General features: G+C 55.2%; 7 protein-coding genes across 7 annotated transcripts; 5 read left to right on the plus strand and 2 right to left on the minus strand.

Moving 5' to 3' along the window:
* Positions 1-223: 223 nt before the first annotated feature.
* Positions 224-1059, minus strand: B0T26DRAFT_704311 (uncharacterized protein). The gene is made up of 4 exons (XM_060441710.1): positions 916-1059; positions 775-810; positions 536-651; positions 224-423 (listed from the first exon to the last, which is right to left on the minus strand). The coding sequence occupies exons 1-4, from the start codon at positions 935-937 to the stop codon at positions 370-372; spliced, it is 228 nt and encodes a 75-aa protein (XP_060298779.1). The 5' UTR covers positions 938-1059; the 3' UTR covers positions 224-369.
* A 666-nt stretch (positions 1060-1725) lies between these two features.
* Positions 1726-2986, plus strand: B0T26DRAFT_237675 (uncharacterized protein). The gene has a single exon (XM_060433924.1). It carries the CDS (start codon positions 1874-1876, stop codon positions 2810-2812), a length of 939 nt encoding a protein of 312 aa, XP_060298780.1. The 5' UTR covers positions 1726-1873; the 3' UTR covers positions 2813-2986.
* A 1129-nt stretch (positions 2987-4115) lies between these two features.
* B0T26DRAFT_750203 (uncharacterized protein) lies at positions 4116-6764 on the plus strand (the record flags this gene model as incomplete). Its single annotated transcript, XM_060445196.1, has 2 exons — positions 4116-5103; positions 5170-6764. 2 exons carry the CDS (start codon positions 4116-4118, stop codon positions 6762-6764), a joined length of 2583 nt encoding a protein of 860 aa, XP_060298781.1.
* Positions 6765-8729: 1965 nt separating this feature from the next.
* On the plus strand, positions 8730-9480 carry B0T26DRAFT_643646 (uncharacterized protein; the record flags this gene model as incomplete). Its single annotated transcript, XM_060437556.1, has 2 exons — positions 8730-9068; positions 9136-9480. 2 exons carry the CDS (start codon positions 8730-8732, stop codon positions 9478-9480), a joined length of 684 nt encoding a protein of 227 aa, XP_060298782.1.
* Positions 9481-13149: 3669 nt separating this feature from the next.
* Positions 13150-14152, plus strand: B0T26DRAFT_641670 (Tautomerase/MIF superfamily; the record flags this gene model as incomplete). The annotated part of the gene is made up of 3 exons (XM_060437363.1): positions 13150-13350; positions 13405-13836; positions 13904-14152. The coding sequence occupies 3 exons, from the start codon at positions 13150-13152 to the stop codon at positions 14150-14152; spliced, it is 882 nt and encodes a 293-aa protein (XP_060298783.1).
* Positions 14153-15442: 1290 nt separating this feature from the next.
* B0T26DRAFT_704329 (Gtr1/RagA G protein conserved region-domain-containing protein) lies at positions 15443-18387 on the plus strand. Its single transcript, XM_060441711.1, has 5 exons — positions 15443-15688; positions 16828-16931; positions 16986-17087; positions 17151-18307; positions 18366-18387. The coding sequence occupies exons 1-4, from the start codon at positions 15683-15685 to the stop codon at positions 18061-18063; spliced, it is 1125 nt and encodes a 374-aa protein (XP_060298784.1). The 5' UTR covers positions 15443-15682; the 3' UTR covers positions 18064-18307; positions 18366-18387.
* Positions 18388-22135: 3748 nt separating this feature from the next.
* On the minus strand, positions 22136-23728 carry B0T26DRAFT_771924 (eukaryotic translation initiation factor 5; the record flags this gene model as incomplete). Its single annotated transcript, XM_060446554.1, has 3 exons — positions 22136-22688; positions 22745-23197; positions 23300-23728. The coding sequence occupies 3 exons, from the start codon at positions 23726-23728 to the stop codon at positions 22395-22397; spliced, it is 1176 nt and encodes a 391-aa protein (XP_060298785.1). The 3' UTR covers positions 22136-22394.
* Positions 23729-24573: the final 845 nt, after the last annotated feature.

The raw sequence follows: 24573 nt of genomic DNA on the forward strand, positions 1-24573 counted from the left end.
CCGAAGGGGAACAAACAGCGATGGTGAGTCTCTCAGGGAGTAACTTAATGATAATAAGGAGGCTATGTTTACTGTAGTTCATGTCTTGTTCAAAGACATATGTCAGAGTTTCGTCCTGTCTGGACTTCTGAGACTGCCGGCAGACTGCCGGCAGTATGTCGTAGCGAACATTTGTCACGGCTATAGAGTTAGCGTTTCCGTTGCACAATGGACACCTGAAGAATTGTTGATAACCGGCATTTTTCGGCGTTTTGAGATCCTAATAGAGCTCCCACGTCCCCCTCTGGCTGATCTCCATGTCAAGCCAGTCCAGCCATATCTTATGTACAGTTCTCTCATGCGACCGCAAACCCTTGCTCTCCGCGCCAATCAATACTCGTAGATGGTGTCGCCTCTCCGCTTCGCGCGCAGATCGTACTTACCCTAAGAGATAGAGCACACTAGTCAGCACACCGGGACGGCACTGCCTCAACACACACGGGTGGTGCATTTCGCTCTCCCGTCTGTCAGGGCTGGAGCAGAGAATCAAACTCACATCTGTCGAGTATGCAATGACGCCAACGATGCTCGGCACCACTGCGACATACATGAACGTGATCCACGCTGTCCTGGGCGTCCATCGGAAGTACTTGTAGCGGTTCGTGTTCATATCTACGCAAAACCCATGTTAGGAAACCCGACGGTCCTCGCCCACCGCTTCGTGACAGCGATACAAGGGTAGGGGAGGGGGGAAGGCCTCGTCGGCGGCTATCTTCTAGGAGGGTTCTAACATACTCCCCAGTCGGACGATGGCCGGGTCCAAGGCGACCTCTGTTGTTGGCAGGCAGCTGTTAGCAAAATACGGGAATAAGCAAAGCAACGGCCCCCCGGGGAATTGGTTCAGTCAGTTGAGACGGGATTGGGGGTCCAACGCACTGGCATGTTTTAGGCCAGCCATCTTTGAGGCTGAAGCGACCGCCTGGCCTTTGCAATCGGATGTTCCGTGGGTTGGTCGGCGGCGGGGGGGGAAGGTGGACGGTGGACGGTGGACGGTGGGGGGGTACGCCAGGCGAAGATGACGGTCGTCGAGCTTCTGACAAGGTCAGTGGTCCAAAATTACGGCCGTTTAGGTCACATGCTCAGGCACGTGATGCCAAGGCCCCACCCATCAGCTCTCTCCTTTCTCTTCCATTACATCAACTTTAGGTACCGCAGACCTGCCCACGCCGCCAGCAAAAATGGACGATACCTTCATCTCTAGAAGATACACGGTCGCTGCCTCCCATGCAGCACCATTTTTTACACAGACTATCTCAGACTGCATCCAGAATGTCGACCGGAGTGGCGGCCTTGGGATCGTTGACGTCATCACCTGGGGCACGCCGATGGATGTTTCGACAAGCACCGATCTGGACCTGCCGTCGAGATCCATCGATGACTTCCTCTCTATGAAAGATATTCTTTCGAGTAGCGCGTCTGAGCATATTCGGTCCAAGGCCCAGGCCTTTGATGAGTCGGTCGGTATCCACGATTTAGCCGACAAGTTCATTAGGTTGCGCCCAGCAAGGGAAGCAATGCTCGACGTCATTAATAGCATTGCCTATTAGGCTGAAGACCAGGCAGTCCCATTCCACCCACCACTGATGGGGCACCTAGCGAGTTGGGGCTCAATGGCCGAGTGACAACACCAATTCCATCCATCCCTTCATCAAGGCCAAGTGCCCGCCTAGGACTGCACGATAGCTCGCCGCACAGCCGCAGCCTAGGGATGCGGAGATCGACGAATGCGTGACCCAGAGCAAGCAAACCTAAATACCCCAGCTAGCGAGCAGCAACGCACACCAATCAACCCAGCCATGAAGAGAGCCATCCCCCTGTCGAAGGGCCATCAGCAATGGCGCTCGGATCCCGTACGGAACAGCCATCCACCGATACCGAACCATGCTCGGTCATCCAACTTGAGCTTGAAGGGTCGACGATTCTCGAAGCTTGGAATGGCAACCAAACAACAAGGGCAATGGAACAGCTTGCCAACTCGTATGAAAGAGGTGCCGATCCCTCAAACTTTTCGTTTCGAGCTCTCCCCGTATACCACGGGACCGATGCATTGAGAGGGATCCCCACCTTTGAAATGCAAGCGACGGTCAGATACGGGCTCCTCTACGGATCGGTCGCGGCAAACCAAGTCGCCTCGCCCAGTCCATGCCTCCCAGTTCTATGGACGGGGTTTAGTCCGTTGCGTTGCTTCCTTTGGGCTGCATTCAAAGGCGATGTTTTGCAGCTGGTCCCGAATGCGACAGTCGGGAACAAGCTGAAGATGCCGTGGAAATGCGGCGACCACGAGCATGTCGGTATATTGGTATTTAAATTCCAGCCAGCGTTGCCGTCAGCACTGGGTGAGGCAAGCTATATTATACCTCCAAGACTAGAGCAAGAATGGTCAAGTCAACCTCAGGTTCTAGAGCGAGTAACTCGAAAGGGAGCAACTCCAGGTGATTGTGGAGGCTATTCGCGCCTATTCACCACAATACTCAACCAACCTGGCCCGAGACACTCCACTGTCGGGAGTATGGCGCACAGAGGTCAATGTTGTCACCATATATCAAACAATTCTGGAGAACGGTTTGGTTCGGCGCTGGGATCACGACATTGCGAGCTTCACATCAAGCGACATACTCGATCTCTTTTACGCAGAGACCAGAAGCGCCACCGACCGACAAGGATACTAAGGCCAAAAAGCACCGGACTTCGACTTAGAGGGCTGTGGGACGGAGCTTACGCAAGGTTGTTTCGTTGGCAAATTTCAAGGAACATAAATAGATGGCGACGATAGGAGGGCGACGACAAGACTGTAAATAGCCTCCAAGCTTTGCTAGCGATCCACCCGAGGCAATTGGCAGCCGTGGTTAGAGAATTGGTCAACTTGGACGAAGTAGCCAGCTCCTCACTACCTGACCCAGTTGTCCAACTCGTCCTAGCGTCATGGCTTGGACTTAGCCTCGGTGTAGTCTAATAGTCTCTCGCGCTCTCTGCCAGCTCTAGCTAGCAACGATCTCTCGCAATGGTGTCCTACTCGGACTGAACCCCCAATTCCCAAGGTTTGGGGTGCCAAGGCCGTGAACCGTTAGGCCTGAGAGTTTAGACTTGGATCGGTTTGACTTTGAGTTATTAGCGCGTGCCATGCAAATGGAATATGACGGCGAGGTTAAATCGTATCGTCTGACAGACAGCAGCAGCGCAGCCGAAACCGAAACCGAAAAGCGGATTGGGTTTGAACCAATGATGCGCGCACTACTGGAACGGATACCCGGTTGGAAAACTCTAGTGCCGTCCTTCGAGAAGGCTCGCAAGGCTCTGGGCCTTCCCTATTGGGAGCTTGCACCGCCGCAGCGGAGCACTCCCGTCTGGAAATGGGGCAGCATGGCCTGGCCAGCCCGGTATCCAGCAAGAATGCCTGCCTGCATGACCGAGCTAGGCGATTAGAGCTGAGAAGAAACAAAGAGGCGACTCGCCGCAGGCCTGCTTCCGGCCGCTCCTTCGAGGCCTATCTCAGCCCTTCCGTTGGCTGATTTCCTGAGACCTGTCACGATCGATCGATCCTTTTTTTTTATGACCGGTCCTTATTTTCGTTCTTATTCTTATCATTACTGCTTGGCATCTGGACCTCACAATCATTATTTATCTGTTATTGAGTTTCTTAGTCTCACGTCAACCCTCAATTCTCAACCCTCAATTCTCAACCCTCAATCCTCAACCCTCAATCCTCAACCCTCAATCCTCAACCCTCGGCCGCTCCATCCCAAGTCTGAACCGAACCCTGGACACAATTACAAACAACCTACGACGCAAACAAACAAAACAGGGAAGCGAGCACGCTCACCTCAGCACCCTGAGTTATTACAAGTCTCGCCCCGCCAGCCGCATTACCTATATCTACTTGGAATTGGACACTTAAAAGTGGCATGACTACCTTCGGCCTCACTCGGCCTTACCGTTGCTACTGCCATTTCTGTTTCTACTTTGCTTGAGCCTCCGTCTCACAACCTACCTAATACATGCTTGCCGTCCCAGCGCCTCATGACATGGCCAATCAGGTGCAATTGGGACTAGCTACTGCTACTGCCCACTCGACTTCAATGCCAAGCCCGGCGCCAGATGTGCCAGAGCAGGATGGCGAGGGCCGCCCTTCGCTGCAGCAGTCGTCTGATGGCGCCGAGGACGACGAGGACGTCTATGGCGACCAAGATGACGCGCAGTCCTTCATCCAGCCGGCCATGAGCCCCGTTGCAACGCGGCTTACATCGCCCAGGACTCCCGCTGTCGAGAGGGCAGCAGCTATGGACGACCTGCTCCCCGAGCGCGGACCGTTTGAAGCCCCGGGAGATGGCGAGGCAGGCGGGTTTCACATAATAGACGAAGCCTCGCTCAAGAATGGAACCACTGACTCGAGCCCCCTGAGCACCGCGAGTGAGCCCTTCGCCCCTCCTAGGCGCAGGACGACGGTGGGAACCTATCCGGTGCACCAGCCCCAGGGGAGCTCTATGCCAATGCCATGGCAGGCTGGACCGAAGACCTTTCTCATTGACGAGCCGGCAAATTCCAAGCCGGCGTCATCCATGTCGAACGTGTTTGGTGGTCCGTCGAGGGTCCAACGCTCCGCTTCAGCCGGTGAGAATGCCCTGAAGAGGTTGTCCAAGGCCCTGCCGTCCATCTCGATCCCCACCGGCCTGATCCCGAGCATCCCCACGCCGTCTTTCTTTTCGTCGAGCTCGTCTCAGAAGGACGAGCCGGCAGCGCAGCCTCAAAAATCATCTCCGCAACTCATGTCGGACCGCATTGCGGCCAGATGGGAAACGACTTGGGGATACATCAGTTCCGGCTACACAACCCCCAATCCGTCTTCGCCGAATCCCGGGACACCGCTGACCCCCGCCCCGTCGGCGAAAACCCCTGCCCTAAGGAAATCAACGTCTGACGACTCTCTCCTATATCAGTCCCTTTCCCGTGTTTCGTCGTTTGGTGACGACAATCGCTTCGTCAACGTTCGTGAGCAAGTCAATTCGAGAATCAAGGCCATCAGGGACAGCTGGGATGGCCCGTCATTCAGGTTGCCCCAGTTTCAGAGTATGCAACTTTGTGCACCACAACCCCGTGCCGTGTGACGTGACAGTTTGCTGACGATATTACCAGATCTCCTGACTACGCCGCTGAAGAAGGCGGCCACATCGTCGGCTGCCGAGCCGTCCCTAAATTCATCACGGTCCGGTTCCGTGCCGAATGGCCCGCGTGCGCGCCGGGATGACCTGCCCCCCCTAGATTCCATACTGGAATCCTTGACCGGAGACGTTGTGGTCATGGGAGGGTACAGGGGCTCGGTACTGCGATCCTCGCAGCCCCCTTGCCGGCAGCTGTGGGTTCCCGTCAAGGTTGGACTCAAAATCCGCAAGGTAAATATGGAAGTCGGACTCGACCCGGAAGATGAAGAGACGATGGAGCAGCATATTTTTCCCTCGGGGATGCTGCAGAATATCGGCCCCGTGGACATCTCGAAGCGCCTGTTCAAAAAGTTGAGAGAATGCGAGAATGCTCGCCAAGGTAAGCTGCGAGTGCACGATTACGGTTACGACTGGCGGCTCAGCCCTCATCTGCTCTCGCGTAAGCTAAACGAATACCTCGAAAAACTGCCCTCGAACCAGCCAGGTACGCCAGCAGCACAGAGAGGCGCGCTGGTCATCGCGCACAGTCTTGGCGGGTTGATCACTCGCCACGCTGTAAATCAGCGACCCGGGCTCTTTTCGGGCGTCGTGTATGCAGGGGTACCGCAGAGATGCATCAACATTCTCGGCCCGCTGAGAAACGGCGACGCCGTGCTCCTGAACGAGAAGGTGCTCACCGCGCAGGTGAATTTCTCCTTACGGACCACGTTTATCTTCCTGCCCGAAGACGGTTTCTGTTTCATCGATAAGGTGACAAAGGAGGAATATCCGATCGATTTCTACAACGCCGACGACTGGGTCAAATACCGCCTCTCACCTTGCGTGTCGGAGCCGGCTCTGCCACCTTTGTCGCGGACCAGCACTTTCGGTTCCCTGCTGAATTTGACCGAGTCACTGCCCAGCTTGCCTCTCCGGAGTCGGAGTAACAGCCAGCAGAAGAAAGCGCCTCTCGACGCAGCAGCTCACCAACACCGAATGCCGGAGGCTATCGGGAGAGAAGGGCACTTTACATCGCCCTTGGTAGGGGGCGTATCGTCGGCCGGCGGCATTTCGTCCTTGTCTTCGACAGGAGCCTCCTCAACTCCCGCTAGCGCCGCCGTCAGCGCGGCCATTCCCGGAGGCCCGGGCACAGCCGCCCAAGCGCGGTATATGCAGTACCTCAAAAGGACGCTTGCCGAGATCAAGAGATTCCGTTCCGAGCTGGCGCATAACACGGAGCACCAAGACGCGAACGCGTACCCGCCGCTAGCGGTGATCTACACCAAGGACATCCCGACGGTGCATGCGGCGCGGGTGGCCGGGCGCGAGGGCATCGCCTGCGCGGACGCGTACGATGATCTGGTGTTTCGCAGCGGCGACGGCGTGGTGCTAGCGCGCGAGGCGATGCTGCCGCCCGGGTACGAGTTGGCAAAGGATGGCAGGATCTGCTCGGACAGAGGACACATCAGTCTGCTCGGGGACATGTCTGCGGTGGGGAGGGCGCTGGAGGCGGTGGTGAGGGGGCGGAGGAAGGGAATCGGGATGGGCGCGGAGAGCGCGGCGGGAGGGAAGAGGACATGGGCTGCTTGAGGAAAATCGGCCGATCCCCAACCCCCTGCTGCACGGAAGAAGAGAATCTACGACAACACGCTGAAACTTTTTACCGGCCGGTTTGGCTCCTAACCTTTGCATAGACGACATGCCGCAATGATGCCGAAAACAAAACCGCGGAAAAGGGCTATTCGAAAAAACAACAAAAATCGGAAAAGGCTTTGCGCTGGAAATAGAAATGCTATATAGAGAAAAATGACTCGGCGACGAGCGAGATGTTTGGACGGGCAGAGGAGGCTGCCATGAAAACAGAAAACGGCGGGCCGGGTAGTTGTAATGATGAAAGAAGGCGCCCAGCGCAAACAAACCTAGGAACAAAGAGCCGCGGACTATTTCGTACCGGGTAGTCAAGCCACGCCGGCCAATACAAACTCTGACTACTGTTCAATATCTGTGGGCTGCTTGCTTTGCAAGCTCACGCACACCGAGGTGCACATTGATGATGCATATACCAAGCACAGAGGGAGTTTGTTTATGTGAGTTAAGAAGTGGTCAGGGTTAGGGGTGGCGGTAAACCCCGGACCATCATCTCTCCCCAGATTGCCAGACGTTGTCGGACTCTCAAATAGCACGCGGCAAAACGATTTGAGAGTGGCTTCAGTTTCCCGTCGTAGTGTAATAATTCATCCATCCATCATCCATCAATCATCCATCATAATAATTCCATTATAGCCCCGGAAGCGCTAGGCGCTAACCTCCAGTCCAACCACCCCCATGTTTTTTTTTAGCCCGCGCCCAAACGGCGCAACCGCCTCTTGCAGGCCGTGATTGGGCCCGCTAATGGCTGCTTGGTTTCTCTAAGCGCCTGGAGTGGCCCCTGCGTCGACATTTCCGGATCGGCATTGTGGGGGGGCCACACACACACGGGAGCGACGATAGGGCGCAGGCGGGAACCGGGCCCCACCTTCCCACCCATCAGATCAGCGGCATTGGGCCGCCGCTGATGGTTCTTCTTTTCTCCAACCGCCTTCGGACTTTTTGCGTCTTCTTGGCTCTTGATACTCATCTGCAGGCTCAAGACAGATCTAGCCAATCCGGGGCTGTCGTTCGCTGCGAGGCCTATCCTATTTCGAGGCACCCGCGTTAAGCCCACCACCCGCCAGTGCATTTCCTGGCCTGACGGACAGGTCAAATTGAAGACGACTAACTAGTAGGTGAGAATGACGACGAACGAACGAACAGAAGCCCGGCAGGCAGAGGAAAAGTCGGGGTGGCGGTGGCGCCTTTGCTCCTTGCTCTTAGCCGTGCCGTGCACTGCATCCATCTGGCAAGGGTGTTGCCATCCGTAATTTATTGTGTCTGTCCGTCGCGGTGTTGTCTTGGACTTGCTGAGTGTCTCGCGCCTATGCCTGCCGGGAGAGGGCGAAAGAGATCGGCACTCCACATCCGACTGTGCCGTCCGATGGGAAGCACAGCGCACGGCAGGCGGCTAACTCGCCCGCTGAAACCCATCGTAGGGTGCCATCCCAGAGACCCCCAAGGGCCAAGCCAGGGAAATGGTGTTCCATGTGTGGTGCAGCGGTATGGCACACACACACACTCTCTCTCTCTTATGTGAAAAGGTCGGGTATTAGTATCGTGGGACCTGCTCCTTCCACCGCCTGCCCCGAGGTTTCGTTTCGCAGATCATGACGCTGTGAATCGTGCTTTGTTTTCCGTTCCATCTCTTTTTTTTTCCTCCTCTGTCGGGTCGTTTCGTTCTCGTCGCTTCGGTTCCCTTCCTTCTCTTCCTATCAGAGACTCGCCTCCTCGTCTGCCGTGCTATCATCTGATACCTCGAGCGACAGTCCCGTGCTACAGGCAGGGTCCATCTTTCCTTCACGTACCTGCCTACCTACCTAGCTCCTAGTTTGAGCAGTGCTCGTACCACTAGACCGGAAAAGAGAAGCCGTCAGGGAAAAGGATTATAAAAGAAGCGAACAACATACAAGAAAAACAGACACGATGGAAAAGGGCCACTCTCACACGTCGGGCTCCGACTTTGAGTCCGACTCGCAACACGACCACCACCACCTGCCTCAAGCCAACAAGACGAGCGCGATGCGCACCGTCGACACGGCGCGGATAGCCACCACGGCGCTGGCGCTGCTCATGGGCGCAACTGTGCTGGGCGTGTCGGCCAACACGCTCGCCGTCTACGACGCCACCCACGTCCCTTACGACTTCTTCCTGCCGCTGTGGCCCGACGAGTTCAACATCCGGCCCACCGTGGCCCTTGTCGTCGGCAGCACCATCGTCATTCTCGCCAACATTGCCGCCCTGTGCTTTAGCAAGGTCCGCGTGGTAAGCGAACCTTCCGTCCCCTCTACACATATGACACATGACCCTAACTCTCGTTCCCGTCAAACAGCTCCGAAACAGAACCACAGCGCACACGTCGCTCACGTTCGCGGCGCCGCTCGTCGGGCTCGCCGCCGCGCTCATCGCCATCGCCTTCTTCTACGCCGTCAACGCCGACGCCACCGTCGACACGTTCCTGTCGTGGACCTGCCGCTGGCAGGCCCTGCCCATGGACCAGTCGCCGCGCTGGGCTGACCTGTGCCGCCAGAGCCACGCCGGGCTCTATCTTGCTATCCTGCTCATCCCCGTCGAGGCCGCCGCGCTGGGGCTCGCGGCGTATCAGTTCCGTGCCGAGCGCGGGCAGGTGCAGAATAGTAGGGAGGGGCGCAAAGGCGGGAGTCCGGTTTTGTCGTGATTTTTATTCTTCTTTTTTCGATGGTGGTGAGAAAGAAGGAAAGGAAGGAGTGTGTTTCGTGGGGAGATAGATGGGAAGGGGAATGGCGATCATGTTATCGTCGTCTGGGCATGACATGATATCTTTTCTTCTTCTGCTTCTTCTTTTCTGCTGTTCCAGGAAGGAGTTCTGCATTCGGTGTCACTTGGTTTTCTCTGTTTCTCCCGCTATTTTGCGTTCTGTGTGTATCTATCTTTGTGTGTGTGTATATGTGTATAATGCAATTTGGGACATGCCCCCCCAACGGCGAATCGTTAATACAATTATTATTATTATTATTATTATTTAAACAAATAACGAGTGTCTACGTGTTAGTCTTTGGGTTTCTGTCTCTCTGTGCTTTCTTTGCTATCCTTCTCGCTTTTTCTTTCCTTTCGCCTTGTGGATCGTGGCTCTTGCCTCGGCGGTTGTCTCGATTTATACTGCTGGGAGACTGCCAAAGAGATTCCCGTCACAATTATCTGAGGGGATAGGTAACAGAATATTATCGTTGTGAAAGGCTTCATACGACTGAGGAGGGAGGTCAATTGACTATTGCCTCATATGAAGAGAAGGTCTGTTCAAACTGCCAAACACGTCTGCCCATACTGAAGCACATATAAGACTAGGACCTAATATACCCTCCTAGCTACATGCCGAAGCGAGTGAAAGTTGTGGGCTCTTTGAGCCCTGAGAAGACGAGCGATCCCAAGACCGGTAGTGCATCTCAGGGCATCATCATAAAGGACGTCGCCAAGGTTCAAGACGTTTTTATGAAGGATGTTCCCAAGGAGGATAAGAAGGGCAAGGCTCCGGTTCCCGACAAATTCGACTGGGCTCGGTTCGAGCCTAAGAACAGAAGGACTGGAAGTAAGTAGTTCTGTGGAGGACACACGGGGGTCGAGCTGTCCAGAGCATCGAAATACTCAATGAGGGCATTCACCTGAGCGACTGTTTCATGGGATCAAGTCTCCGCCTTATCGAACCAGTCTTGCCTTAAATGACACAGAAAAGGCCAGGGCGGCACATTGATTCGATTTCCTCAGGGCTTTTGGAGCGTTAGCGATCTGACATCCAGGAGCAAGGAGGGGAACAAGACTCACACAGCGAAACACGAGTGCCGGGACGCACAGTTGTAACAACGCCCACCTGGCTCTCCGGACGGACCAGGCTAGCACTTTATGCAGGCACCGAAGACTCTTCTTTCGAAGAGCAGAACAGACCCAAGCCTCACAGGGCATCGCGAACGGCTTTCCTGGGATACCCTTAGCTTTAACGAGTAATACCGGTAAATAATTAGGAGGTAGGGCTTCAATACGAGGCCTGTATCTTTTAATATTAGAGCTTTGGACTTCTCTGTTAGGCCTCGACGTAATCGCTAGAAGTACCCTTTATCTAGTCTACAGTCTAGATAGACGTTTTTGACAGTTCAAGCAGACCCTTCTCATGATGAATCCACGGTCTAGTTACGTGTAAGAAATAGATGGGGGTTTATTTACCCGTACGTTCTCACCAGGCTCTCGCTCTCAAATCCCATATTCGCCCAAGCTATATTCATTAATCTCAACATCTCCACGCCCCTTCCCCGTCTCCTCCAAGCCCTACGCCTAGTAGTAGTGTCCGGACACACGCGCAAGCTGAAACAGAGATCGGGAGACATCCGGCTTCTTGCATGCATATCTAGGGCAATCACGCCAGTCCGGCGGGCAATGGGCGGGAGAGCTGGACCCTGCACGCATTCGTATATATTCCTCAGTGGTTCTAGATACAATGATAAGTTAACCTATCTTTCATTTTCGGTTGCTAGCGGGAAAAGAGTCGGCGCCCCTTTCCTGCGGCAATGGCATACATATATCGGCACTGCTAACGCCCCGTTTCGAAACATGCCGGCCCGCAGCTGCGGGTTGCCTTATCTCCCAATCTATTTTCCCGGGTGTCCCTGTCGGTTCTTCTACCGCCGGGCACCCTCTACTCTGGTGTTTGAAGTCTTTTGCTGACCCTGAACCTTGCAGCTTGTTTGGGCTTGCGCTTGCTTGCTGTCTGCCCTGCCGCGCAGCAGCCCGTATCAGGACGACGCAGACGCGGTCGCTATCTAAAGCACTATATGACCTGCCTCTAAGCAATCCCGTTTCGCGGTTCGGCTCCATGGTGGCGAAGCAGACGAACTCATCATCCCGCGCTCTCCCGCGACCACCACCTACTCATTCCGGTGGGTGTGGGGGTGGATGACCTTTTTCTTTTCGTTTCTTTTTTGTTGCTCGACCGAATCCATTATGGCTATGGGCTGAATCGATACGCGGCTCAGTGGCTAGGAGAGATGCGGAACCAGTGCAAGTAAAGGGCACGCGAGGATTGTTTGCCTCGGGTCGCTTCCGAGTCTTGTATCGGCAGGAGCTTTTCAGAGAGTGATGTATGTTTGATGGCTGCTGTGACCCAGTGCTGTCATATGATATGCGAGTACCATCGGCCTGCCACCAGGCGTCCCACGCGGGATTGCTGTACGCGTGTCGCACACTGATCGACGACCACAGCGCAGGTCGAGTCTGCGGAGAGTTGAGTTGTAGGGTACGTGGGATTAGCAGGCAGACGGCATCACGTTCATAAGAGGGGAATAGCGGGAGTGCCATACCCGCTCTGTTTGCTCTGCCTCCACCTCCGCTTGCTTCCCTGGAGGGAACCCTAGAAGGAAGGCACATCTTTCAACCTAACGCTATTGCCGGCACTGGTCCTACTAGTATTAGTACGAGGTGGTAACCGAATAGGTAATTAAAACTGCCGGGTCAACACACGTCACTCACACGCGGTCTCTCCTTCCTCTTTCCATGTAGACGTAGTTTCTAGGTCTGAGCCTGCTCCTGGCAGCGCCTGCCTCGCATTGCCAAGTCAGATGCCACTAAAAGAAGAGTTGAAGGACGGGTGCAAGCAGTGTGGGTTCCCCGTCCTGCCGTTTACCGGTTCGCGACCTGTTCCCAGAAGCACCTCACTCCAGGCTTCGGTCTTTCTTTCTTCCCCGATCAGCAAGACTGCACAACTGATTTATTACTCTCCCTCTCCCTAACACGAATCCAACTGGGCCTACTGCATCACTACTGCTCACTGCTCGGTTCTAGTCCTTGTGACTGCTCCCCGCTTCTTCCATCCGGCCTTGACAAACCCTAGGGTACACAGATATTGTGGCCTTTGCTGAACGACGCACGAAAACACTGGAAGGGAGACCTGGAGCTCGCGGCACGTGGTTGTCCTTGTGTGGTGCTATCAGACACGAGGCAGACAGACCTAGGCAGATGTTTCACTGACTGACAGCGCCACCAATAAGGGGTACATAAGAAAGGGTTCGCTTGTCTAGCATCCCCCGGTCTCTTCGGTTCAGTGGTCCTCGAGAATCACTGGCTTGGGGCAACCCCAATTTCCTGTGCTCGGAAAACTATCTCGGACACAAGCATCGTTGCATCGACTTCAGAGTGCTTCAGCTCTCGCCGTCTCACCAAACCGAGTGCCGACCAGTTGGCCGCAATGAATAGACCTTTCCATCCGGCAAGTGGCAAGCAGGCTGGGGGGCACAACCAAGGCCACCAGCTGGTGGTTCCGGCAAAGCCATCGTTCGCGGACCGGAGGGCTTGGGAGCTCAATCCTGTCAAAGAGGACAGTCTGATGCACGATATCGACCGACCTCTGCCGGGAGATGTTGGGCCGCGGGCTACCAAGCGGCCGTCAAAGCCCGGTCTGGTCAAGAAGAGAAGCAATTTTAGCTTTTTCGAGGATGCTTTCTCATCCAACGGGGGCAGAAACCCGGCAAGGGAGAGGGTGCAGGGAGACGCAATCGTCATGGTGGAGGTGAAGACCAACATCATAGTAGGTGCCATGCATATGGTGATGAGACGGGAAACTGCTGACATGTCGCCCTAGATCACGGACGAGTTCACTTTTATAACAGAGCTGTCATACCACATATCCACGCGGTACCAGAGACCGGTGTCGTCGATCGTGGTCACCCTCCAGCACAGCGCGTGCATGCTGTTCGGGGGATCATTTGATCCCGCGTACGTTATGTCGGTATTTGCGCTTCCATCACAGCTGCTACCCACGACCAATAAGCGCAATGCGGCCTTGATACAGAAACACATGGAGGAGGCAACTGGGGTGAAGTCAGAGCGAGGGTTCTTACGCTTCGTCCCAACCAAGGAACAAGACGTGGCTTGCAATGGCAAGACACTGGCCGGCGAGATTGAGGAGCTGTCAAGGACCTACAGCATTCCAGAAGCCGCTGCAGAAGAGGAGGACGAGGATGCTGGTACAGTATCGAAGAGGCCGAAGGCTCGGAAGAAACTGAGCGTCAAAGTCAGTACCCGGCCAGTCGTCGGCTAGCCAGAACATTCTTTCTTGGAGACTAACAGTAAGCTTGCAGTCTCTTGCCAGCTTGAGGCCGCTATCGGCAATCGACCTCCCGACACCCGAGCTCACGCCGCCAGCAAGCGCAGACGAGGCATTACCACCTGTACCAGCATCACCCCCAATTCTGGCAGCTATGGAGAGGCCCGCAAGTGCCCAGCAGAAGACGGCGAAGCGAAGGAAAAGTTTTGTGGCAACAATATTTCACCGGTCGACGGCCAAGCCTGAACACCGATCCGCGCTCCCAGCAATTCCCGCTGAATAGACTCCATGATGGAAGTACTAGTGGTGCTGTCTAGGGAAGGAGACACCACTTCAGTTTGGAGTTTACAGGGCGAGAACCGGAGAAGAGAATAGAAGAGAAAGAAGTTTAAGCCATTGAAGATGAGAGAAAAGGCGCGGCACAGCGTTGCATTAGGGGTAAATGATATCCCTTTTTGAACCTCGCAGGAACCCGGACATGGATACGGCGAGGGGCTTCGTCTTCATCATCTGCATATGGCGTTGAGTACATGTTGTAAGGTTACAGATACTTGGCACCGTTTTTATAAGAAGATGCTCGGGCAGAAAATAAAGAGAGATGATCAGTCACATCCCCTTCAGTTGACCCGACCCGGCCAAGGTGTTGCTGGCCAAGGCACTGCTAGCCGACTGCCCAGTGCCCAGTGCCCAGTGCACAAGGCAAGCCAGAACCGTGAAGCCGATGTGTTACGTAATCAAGGACCCCACAGCTCCATTCTTGAACCCCGCCTCATGCTTCACCTGCTGCCTCACCAAGCAGGCGCGGCCGTATCTCAATTCGGGGCTACTGTCACGCACTCGCACTCACGCACTCGTACGCTTGAGTTCCCCATCCCTCTCAACTTAACCTGCCTTCCCAGACAACGAACGGGTGCACAACTTGTCAAGCTGATGCACTGTCATACTTACTCCGTGTGCTCGTCCTCCTCTTGCAAAGACTCACCTAATCTGAATTTATTGCATATTTTCTCAATCTGGCGGGAATCTTCAATTTACCCGGCTTCTTGCCGCTGTTGCGCACTTGGTGTTGAGGCAAGACAAGAGTAGCAGCGATAAACCCGCATCGACGCTCAGCTATCTTATCTACCTAACCCAACCGCCTGCAATAACTCGTCGTTCAGTCCACGTGTAGCACGCGATACCAACCCGTACGCACCGCACTTGTCCAATTGGAAACTCGGTCAAGAAAGACTACGGAATTCACTGTTTCCGTCTCGATCAGCCATCCAGTATACATCGATTGCCCTCTTGGCCGAAGGCTTCTCTTCTCAAATGAAGACAATACCTTGTTCGACCTCTATCGATTCCGAGCGGCTCTTTCATTTATCCTCGAGGTTCTGGCCGGCTGCTTGATCACTTCAAACTCTGCTTCCCGTCTCTTGAACGAGAGACGAGAGTTACCTACCCTGATTGCGAATTGTCGTAAGGATGCTTGTTTCTCGTCTCTTCTCGTGTATGCCCGCGCTGCAGCTAATTCTTGAGACCTTTTAATTCGCCAGACTGACGGCTCTTCCCCCCCCCCCCCCCCCCCCCCCCCGACCGCCGGTAGCCAGTCCCAATCAACTGCAGGACTCTCTCTCTCTCTCTCCCGCCTGGGTCCCAGCTCAGAGGGACCGAGGGGCGCGTGCAGACTAATTGCTAGCAGTAGATTTTCTGGGCGGCTACCCTGTGCCTGGTCTGACCTAGGCAACCGGCGTCGATCCGAGACCGCCGTAACCCCAAGAGAACGACCCCAAACGTGTTGATCCTCGGGTCTTCCATTGTTCCCGTTATCATGGAGGTAAGAACTTGCTGCCTAACAAACTCTTCCCCGGTGTCACGTACTTTGTCTTTTCATCGTTTCTTTTTTCTTTCTTTTCTTTTTCCATTATCGTTTCCCCTCCCCGTCTCTGAAACCGAGCTTGGCCTGTTACTGGCTCCCTGCGAACGCGCAAAGCCTCACAGTCCCAGACTCCCGGGACTGCAGCCTGGCAAGAGGCTGCATAGCAGTGACCACCAACGGTCTATTTTTGCCATTCTGTTGGCGCTCATCGCGCGAAACATGGCGGTTCTCTGAACCAGATCGAGGCCGGGCGCGATGGCCTCCTTTGCGTTTCTGGCCCGGCAAGTGTTACTCCAGCCGCCCAGGCAGACACCCTGTCGACGTGCATCTTGGGGCGTCAGACTTTTTGTCATTGAGTCACCTTAGTGCTTGGTTGGCCATGCTGAGCCACTCCCAAATCACTGTGCTACATAAGACGCCGCCGTGCCTGCTCGCTTCAATGATCCTAATCACCGTCACCGCTCCCCCCGTCAGTGCGGCCTTTATTGCTCGCGAGTCCTGGTCAAGAGACTGAGATGCGGACGGCGAGATTGGAAAAAATGGCGCAAGGGTGTCACTGCCCCCTATCTTGCCCAGCCGTTATCAAGTGCGACAGTTTTGAGACTTGAAATAAAGAATTACACGTCTACGCCTCAGAACTGCCGCCTTGTCGTCTCTTTTCCCCCTTCAAACCACCCGTCATCGTCATCTGGACCTGCACACACCCGACCGACATGCCCGTCGGCCCGTCCGTGAAAACCCTTCCCGAGCTGCAAACGGTCCTCGCAGTGCCGAGTCCTCCGGCAGCGCCTCCCTAGCCTCCTCTGACGACGTCATACCCGAGCTGGCCTACGCCGAGAATTTATCTTCTGAAGGCAGCGTGGGCAGCCTTTGCGCTCTCACGGGCATTGAATTCCTGGTCGCGTCGAGAAGCCTGGCTCAGCGTCTCTCCTGGGTCGCCGGGCCCTCGGCGACTTCTCCCCACCATGCCCACAGCTCCTCCAGCTCCTCTGGAGCGCAGCGGTGTCTCTGTTGATGCAGAGGCCGATCCCCTACACCGCCGTTTTTCCAGTTATCTCAGTCCAGCAGTGCTAAGTCTTCAACGTATCGACGAGCAGAACCGACAGCAGCAGCTGCAGAAGAAGGACGGCGCCAAGGTGCCCGATCCGACAACGACACAAACAAAAGGGAAGCCCAGGTTATTACTGATGGGCCAGAGGAGGTATGTGCACCCGGTGCTGCCCTACACCGGCATGGATTCTAAAATTTGTGTCAGGAGCGGGAAGTCGTCCATCTCTAGTGTGGTGTTCCACAAACTGCCGCCAAGCGAGACACTCTTTCTCGAATCCACAGCGCGGATCCAGAAGGACAGTTTAAAGTGAGTCAAATGTGAAGCATCCAACCCGAAACCTGCCAATGTTGATACTCACATTTTGATCAGCTCCTTTATGGAGTTCCAAGTCTGGGACTTTCCAGGACAAATCGACATTTTCGACAACCCAAATTTCACCTTTGACATGGACGCCATCTTTGGCGAGATTGGGGCGCTGATCTGGGTCATTGACGCACAGGACGACTATCTAGAGGCCGTGGCCCGGCTCAATGCCACAATCCTGCACCTCCAACGCGGCTACCCGCACATCAACATCGAAGTTTTCATCCACAAGGTGGACGGCCTGAGCGACGACTATAAGCTCGACATCCAAAGGGACGTGACGATCCGAATCCAAGACGAGCTGTCGGACCAGGGCATCGAGAACGCGCCCGTAAACTTCCATCTCACCAGTATATACAACCACAGCATCTTCGAGGCCTTTAGCAAAGTGATCCAGAAGCTGATCCCGCGACTGGGCCAGCTAGAGGCCATGCTCACCAACCTGTGCCGGACGTGCCGGTTCGAGAAGGCGTATTTGTTCGATGTCAACACCAAGATATACATTGCCACCGACAGCACGCCCGAGGACATGGCGAGCTACGAGATATGCTCCGACTACGTTGATGTTATTATCGACTTCACCGAGGTCTACGGGAGCTGGCAGCGCACGCAAAAATGGCGTGATCGCCTCGAGGGGGAGCCGTGGAACCAGCCGCTCGAGGACCAGGCCGCGTGCGAGTGGGCCGAGAGCGGTATGGTCCTGACGGATGCCCAGCGGCCTATAATGCTGCGCGAAGTCGATAGGTTTCTGGCTCTGGTGGCCATCATGAAAGAGGGCTCGTACGACAAGATGCCGCAGATCAACATGAATGTCGACGTGGTCGTGAAGGGCCTGACGGAGTTCTTTGAGATCACCAAGCCTAAGGAGACAAGAGTGACGGACAAGGGCGTGCCGTCGGGAGGTGTTATCCAGACCTGACTAGGACTTTGGAATAGCTTCGTCGTGCGTTGCGCTTCTTGGTGTGGTTTGGCGTTGGTAGAAAGGAAAAGGATCTTCCAAAAACGAGAGACGAAATACTACTCTGCTTGATGCATGGAATATGTGCAAAATGGGGCAAGGTGTGCACGGCCAAGGAACCAGATGGATGCTGGATACCGCGTGTGCTGATCTTTTGTGAAGATAGGCTCGGCTGTGCTCGGTTCAGCAGCAAATACTTGTTGTGGTATGTGCAAGTTAATTATGGTGCAGAAATGCAAGCAAGCTAACCCCCCGACTACCAGCATCTAACAATAGTCTTTTATTCTCTTCCCTGTCTGGCTAACTGGACTATGAAGATAGCCTACCTGGCTATCGTGGCTGAGGCAAGAAGCTAGGCAGTCATGAACGGCTGACTAAGTCGAGGAAGTGATATCCTACTCTGTTATGATTTGATTCCTTCTCTGAGCATGAGACGTGGGTTCCTCACCTACTTGCTTTCCCCCCTGGCTGGCTTTAGTGGCGGCTGTCATTGTCAACAAAACCCTTGCCCCTTTGGGCACCAAAACCGCAGTCACCCCATCCCCCCTCATTTCTTCGTTCGATCGCACCCGAGCAGCCCATCTCCTTCGTACACAACGACTCCCTCTCCCGGCACATGCAGTTCCACATAACCTTCGTGATATATGGCGCCTGCCCTGCCGCCAGAACCCGCCTCCTTGCGCTCGCGCTCCTCGGCCGCCACCCGCGGCGCCTCGCTGACCGCCCAGTCCAGGTACAGCCGCTGCTGCTCCTCGCGGTCCCGAGCCCACTTGTATCTGCGCGCGGCGCCCTTAAGCGCCGGCGAAAACGTCTGCACCTCCTCCTCGGCGCCTAATCCCAGCTTCAGGTCCGCGCGGCGGCGGCGGCGACCCCTGGTGTGCAACCCGGTGGCGCCCAAGGCTCCCGACACCCTGTCCTCGGCCTCGACGGCTTGCGCTAGCGCGCTGCCTAGCTCGTCGCGCGTCGGCGCCGCCTCCAGCACTGACGCCCGCTCCAAATCCACGTCCAGCGCCGCGTCGAGCTGCGCCCGGCTCCGCGCCGCCTCGCCCGCGCACGCCGCGTGCGTGACGTGCTCGAAGTGCACGTACTCGAGCCACGTGGCCAGCGCGTCCGCGCTGCTCTGCGCCATGTAGTCCTCGAGCAGGTTGTCGGACGCGAGAAGAAGATGCGAAAGCCCGAGCGCCGCGAGCGTGCCCGGCACGTCCTCGCGCCGGTAAGCGTCGAAGCTGGCGGGGATGGGCCAGTCGAAGTGCGGGTAGCGCCCGCGGCCGCGCACCGCGCGCTGGAACAGCCGGAACTTGTCCCAGCGGAGCTCCTGGTCCAGGTACACGGCCACGTCGCGGCGGTGCGGTGCTGAGTTGGGCGGGCACAGCGACGCGATGTACCCGCGCACGCTCGCGTCCGCCAGCAGGAAAGACCCCGGCGCGTACATCGCCCGCCCGCCCTTGCGGGTCACCAGCCACTGGTGTGCTGAGTTGGCGGTCACGAAATCGGCTACCTCTGACGAGGAGGACGAGGAGGACGAGGAGGAGGTGTTGTCGTGGTCGTGGTATCCGTCGGTGAAGAGAAAGCCTCGCGTGTCTGCCACGAAGGATGACGACGAGTTTGCGGCCGTGGTGCTGTCGTCGTCGTCGTCGTCGCCGTCGTAGTCGCCGTCGATGCCGGGTTCTTGGTCTTTGTCTTCGTCACCGTCGCTGAAAATGACAGCGCCTGTGCTCGACACCGACGTTGCAGACGACTTGAAGGCCGTGGTGCTGTCATTATCGTTCCTGGACTCGTCTCCACCGGCGATGACGGCGCCGGTGCTTGAGACAGACTCTGACGCCAGCGTGTCGCTGTCGTCGTCATCATCGTCATTGCCGTCGTTGCCGCTGTCGCTGGGCCCGTCGTCCACGACGGCGGGCTTCTGCTGCTGCTGCTGCTGCTGCTGCCGCGCAGACACCAGGTCAAGATCGACGGCCTGCCCCTTGATCACGTACTTGTATCCCGTCGCCTCGGAGCACTTCCTAGGAAACTCGGCTAGGAAGTTAAAAAAAAATCAAGCCCGCGCGCAGCTGACACGGGGGCCGCCAGCATACTAGGTAAGGTACTCTCGCACGCCACTGATCAAGGTAAGGTACCTACCGCAGTCTCTGCACAAAGCTCTCGGGGAGGTTCTCGGGGTCCTGCACCGTGACGAAGGCGGCCCACCAGCCCGCTAGTGTGTGGTCTTCGAGGAAGTCTTTTAGTTCGGCATCCGTCAGCGCGACGAGGTCGCTGGCGAGCGACCCGCCTGCTGCGCTGGCATAGGACGTCATGATGTGGTACGTCTGTTTGTTGAGAGAGGCTAGGTTTACAACCCACAACGGCGACGCGATGATTTTATTATTTCCACGCACCCGTCTTCTCGGTGGATGGAGCGAGAGAGAGGGGGGGAGCAGTGGTATTTAAATAAGTTGGTTTTGCTGCTGCTGTCGTTCTGATGGCGAGCAAGCAAGCAGAGGGGGGAAACAGGAAACAGGAAACGCAAACAAACAGTGGTAGAGTGTCGACTGACAGCCCCCTGAAACAGCACATCACAGGAGACATCAGTTCATTGTTCAGTTGCAAGGGCCGTCGAGCGTGTCGTCGCTATATCGTTGGGCAAACGAAACGGGAGAGTCATCATGTATTAGCAAGATCGGGTAAAACGAGGGCCTAGATGCCCAGGTTGATAACAGAGAGAACTTTGAGCGTCGCGATGGTCGACTGCCATCACTGCACATGGATATAGAGATAATTGTGCACACACAGACACACACACACACACACACATTTACACACACACAGATACAGAGCACGCCACACCGAAATCTTGGAAACCAATCAGCACCTCAGCATATCTGAGCAAGCACGCAGGCAAACAAACACGCAAGCTCAGGTGAGTGGGTGAGTGAGTGAGTAAATAACAGTCGAATTGAATAAAATGAGCCAAATATGTCCGGTTCGACATCCACAAATAGAAGGAGATAAAAAGCAGCTAGGCGCACGACATGCATGACATGATACCTATAGCAGACATTGACATAGGCATAGACATAGGTAGGTCCTGAGTATTACTCCTATTTCTTTCTTTCTTTCTTTCTTTTAGTTAATCCATTTTTGCATTTCCTTCCTTTGAACCCGCCACCGAACACTCTGAACACATATTCACAAGCAGGTAGGCAGCTATACAAATATGAATGTAGGTATGCATAGTATGTAAAATATGCCGCCAGACAGCCAGACAGCCAACCAGCCACGGAGTCTACATGCATAAACGCGGAACTCAACCCCCATAAAGAGAAAAAGAAACAGTCTCTCCATCTCTCTCTCTCTCTCTCTATATATATATATATATATATATACAGACAGAAAATAATTACCACAAGACGGCGTAGGCAGCCGAGGTCATCTTCACCCTCACCCAGTTCGTTCAGTTTGTTACCGACCGTGAACTCACCCACCCTGGCATCTTTCTCCATCCCTGTCTTACCTCAAAAGCCTAGGTAAGTAGGGTACGATTCTCACTTGATCAAACCGACACAAACAAATCAATGAATGACAAGGGCCCCCCGTTATCCGGTCAGTATGTATGTAGATAGAAAAGCAAGTGAGATGGCAAGTGAGCAGGTGAGCAAGTGAGCAAGTGAGCAAGTGAGCAAGTGAGGAACCTAGTCAAGGTACATGAACGAATTGACTGAGCGGTGTGTTTATGCTAGTGCCTCAAGAGGGAACGGGCGAGCAAAGAACAGCAGCCGTAGTCAGCTTTCTTGGCCTACCGATACACCCTTTTCAGCCAGTCTCGCACGTCGCGACACAAGAACCATAACCATTCGCACGAGAAACAGCATCATACAAGCTAGCGCACCATACAGGCAAGCCAAGCCAGAATATCGATTTCTCTAAACTGGTGGATCCAGTACTAGACTAGCAACATTTTACCAGGCAAAGTAAAAGGTAGAGACAGGCACAGAGACAGGCACCCAAGCCAAAGAGAAAGACCAAAAAAATGCAAGGTTGTTGGTAAACAACGCAATATGCTCCTGTTTGGCGAGGTGAAAGAAAAGCAGCCAGTCTCTACGAGCCGGAAGCAATTCAATGAGACTCCCGGCATTTTTCGCACCTTCCCCGAAGCAAAACGAACGAGATAATCGCAAAAATGAGCAGTACCAAAAGCGGAATCGTCGTTGAAAGCAACCCAAAGTCCCGTGAACTTGTCAGCTTTTCGGCAAGACAGACTCTATCTCCAGCGAGAAGACGCAGGAAAAGAAATAGCTTCGCAACGAAACAATCTACTCTTCCTCTTCCTCGTCGTCGTCGTCCTCCGACTCGGCCTCGGCCAGCCACTTGAGGAAGGGCTCGGCAGCCTTGCGGACCTTCTTGGACGTGGCCAGATCGGCGTACTTGCGGGAAGCTTTGGTACCCCACTTCATGATGATGGGCTCGGAAACGATATCAGATTCGTAGTAGAGCTCCAAAATCTTGGGAACCTGCGCGTAGATGTCGGCATTGTCGGCGCTGAGTTGGCCAATGAGGCGCTCGGTGCCGCCGAGAACAGCCTTCTGGTGGCGCTCCGAGTCACCAATCTAAAACAGACCGTCAGCAACCAAATCACGAACCAACAGGGCAAAAAAAAACTTACCCGTCTCAGAATGGGAGCACGCTTAGCAATCTGCGAGATGATGTTCTCGTCAAAGATGGTCTGAACGAGAACGACAACAGTGCGGTGCTTGGCATCGATGCCGAGCTCCTTCGCCTTGAGATAAATCTCGACGCCATCGACGCTGTCAACGCCGCCCTTCTCCTTAGCCTGCTCCTGGATCCAGTTTCCGAACTCGTCGTAGACGGTGCTGCCAACGCCCTCGCCCTCCTCTTCCTCGTCGTCGCCGTTGAGAACAAGCTTCGCCTTGAAATCGCCGGGCAGCTGCTGCTGGCGAGCCCTGACAGCCTCGGCACTCATGTCGACAGCCCAGTCGTCGTCCTTGACAGCAGTCACCTTGATGTTCAGATCCTGAGCCTCGGTCTTGATCTTGCGCGTAAGGTCGTCGTCGTCGCTGACAATATCGCCATACTTGTCCTCGCCATTGGGGGAAGCCTGGTCCGAGTTGTCTCCAGAGCCGCCGCCGCCGCCGCCGTTCTGCTTCGCCTTGCGGGCGGCCTTGCGCTCCGCCTTGTCCTTCTTGCCTTTCTTGGGCACGTTCTTGAGGATGAAGCCGGTGAGCTTGAGCTGGGGCTCGACCGAGGAGCGCTGGCCGCAGGCCTTGCAGTCGAGCAAGATGCGGCCGTCCTTGATGTTGACGACCGTCTCGGGGTTCTTGCACTCGCGGCAGAGGACAAACTTGGTGATGAAGCCATCGAGCAGCTCCTGGAGCTTGCTGGCCTCGTGGGCGCCGTTGATGATCCAGCGGTCATCCGGGGGATCAATGTTGGTCTGGGCGCCCAGCTCGAAGCCGAAATACTTGATCAGGTAGGAGCCGGGGCGAGCCAGAGACTGGGCAACGCTGCTCAGGTTGACAACAACGGTCTTGATACCATTGCCCTTGCCCTCAATCTTGGTCAGGATCCGCTCCATCTTGTAGCGATAGAAAGGATCCTTGTTGTCCCGGCGAACGTTGACGAGAGACATGATGGCGGTGGTTGCTTGTTTAGCGGGTAACTAGAAGAAAGGTTGGGCGAAGAATGGTCTGGGGTGGACGACGAGGCGCGGTATGACGACGTGTTGTTCAAGAGAGGCGAAGGAGGTCTCGGGAAGTCAAGTCTAGCAGAGCAGCTCACTGGGTTGGCGAAGCATGAATTTAGACGTTGGCAACAGCGAGGGAGGAAATGCGAAGAAGGGAAATGGGCGGGATAAGCCACACAGGGTCAGTAGAGAACCGGCCTTTGCGTGGACATAGGGTGAACCGGGTGGTGGTTATCGGGGGTAGGCATTAACGCTGGGCGTCGATATCTGGCGATGCTTCAACCGTCGGGACTGAGTTCGGGGCTACGAGGTTTCCGCGCTATGCGAAACGGATGCAGCTTGACTGGAGGTGAGTGTCGGAAGACGGAGTTCTGGTCGTGCTGATACATAAACAACGCCTTGCTGCGTATCGTGCGTATGTGTTGTGTGGTGTGGTGTTTTGGGTTCCCCGGAGAGGATGGGTCTGGATGGCGGAGCAAAGACAGCCGGATGTGCGACGAGCGATCAAATGCGGATTGATTGAATTTTTTTTCACTTCCTTCTTCTTCTGTCGTTCGGGAAGGGGAGGAGTCGAGTTCTGGTGGATGGGCCCAGGACGGGTGGAGACGGGGGGGACGATTGCCCGGGAGGAGAGGAGACAGCTAATTGAGGAAGCCGCGAGACAGGGTTCTGCTTCTCAATTGGACGAAGTCAAGGTCGCCTTTTGCAAAATCCAATGACAGATGCGAGTCTGGCGGGTGGCCCAGGTTGAATACCTAGAAAGAGATTTGCGAGAGATGTGGATGTTGAGG

Source organism: Lasiosphaeria miniovina, assembly GCF_030549165.1.
Source record: "Lasiosphaeria miniovina strain SMH2392-1A chromosome Unknown B0T26scaffold_3, whole genome shotgun sequence".
NCBI lineage: Eukaryota > Fungi > Ascomycota > Sordariomycetes > Sordariales > Lasiosphaeriaceae > Lasiosphaeria > Lasiosphaeria miniovina.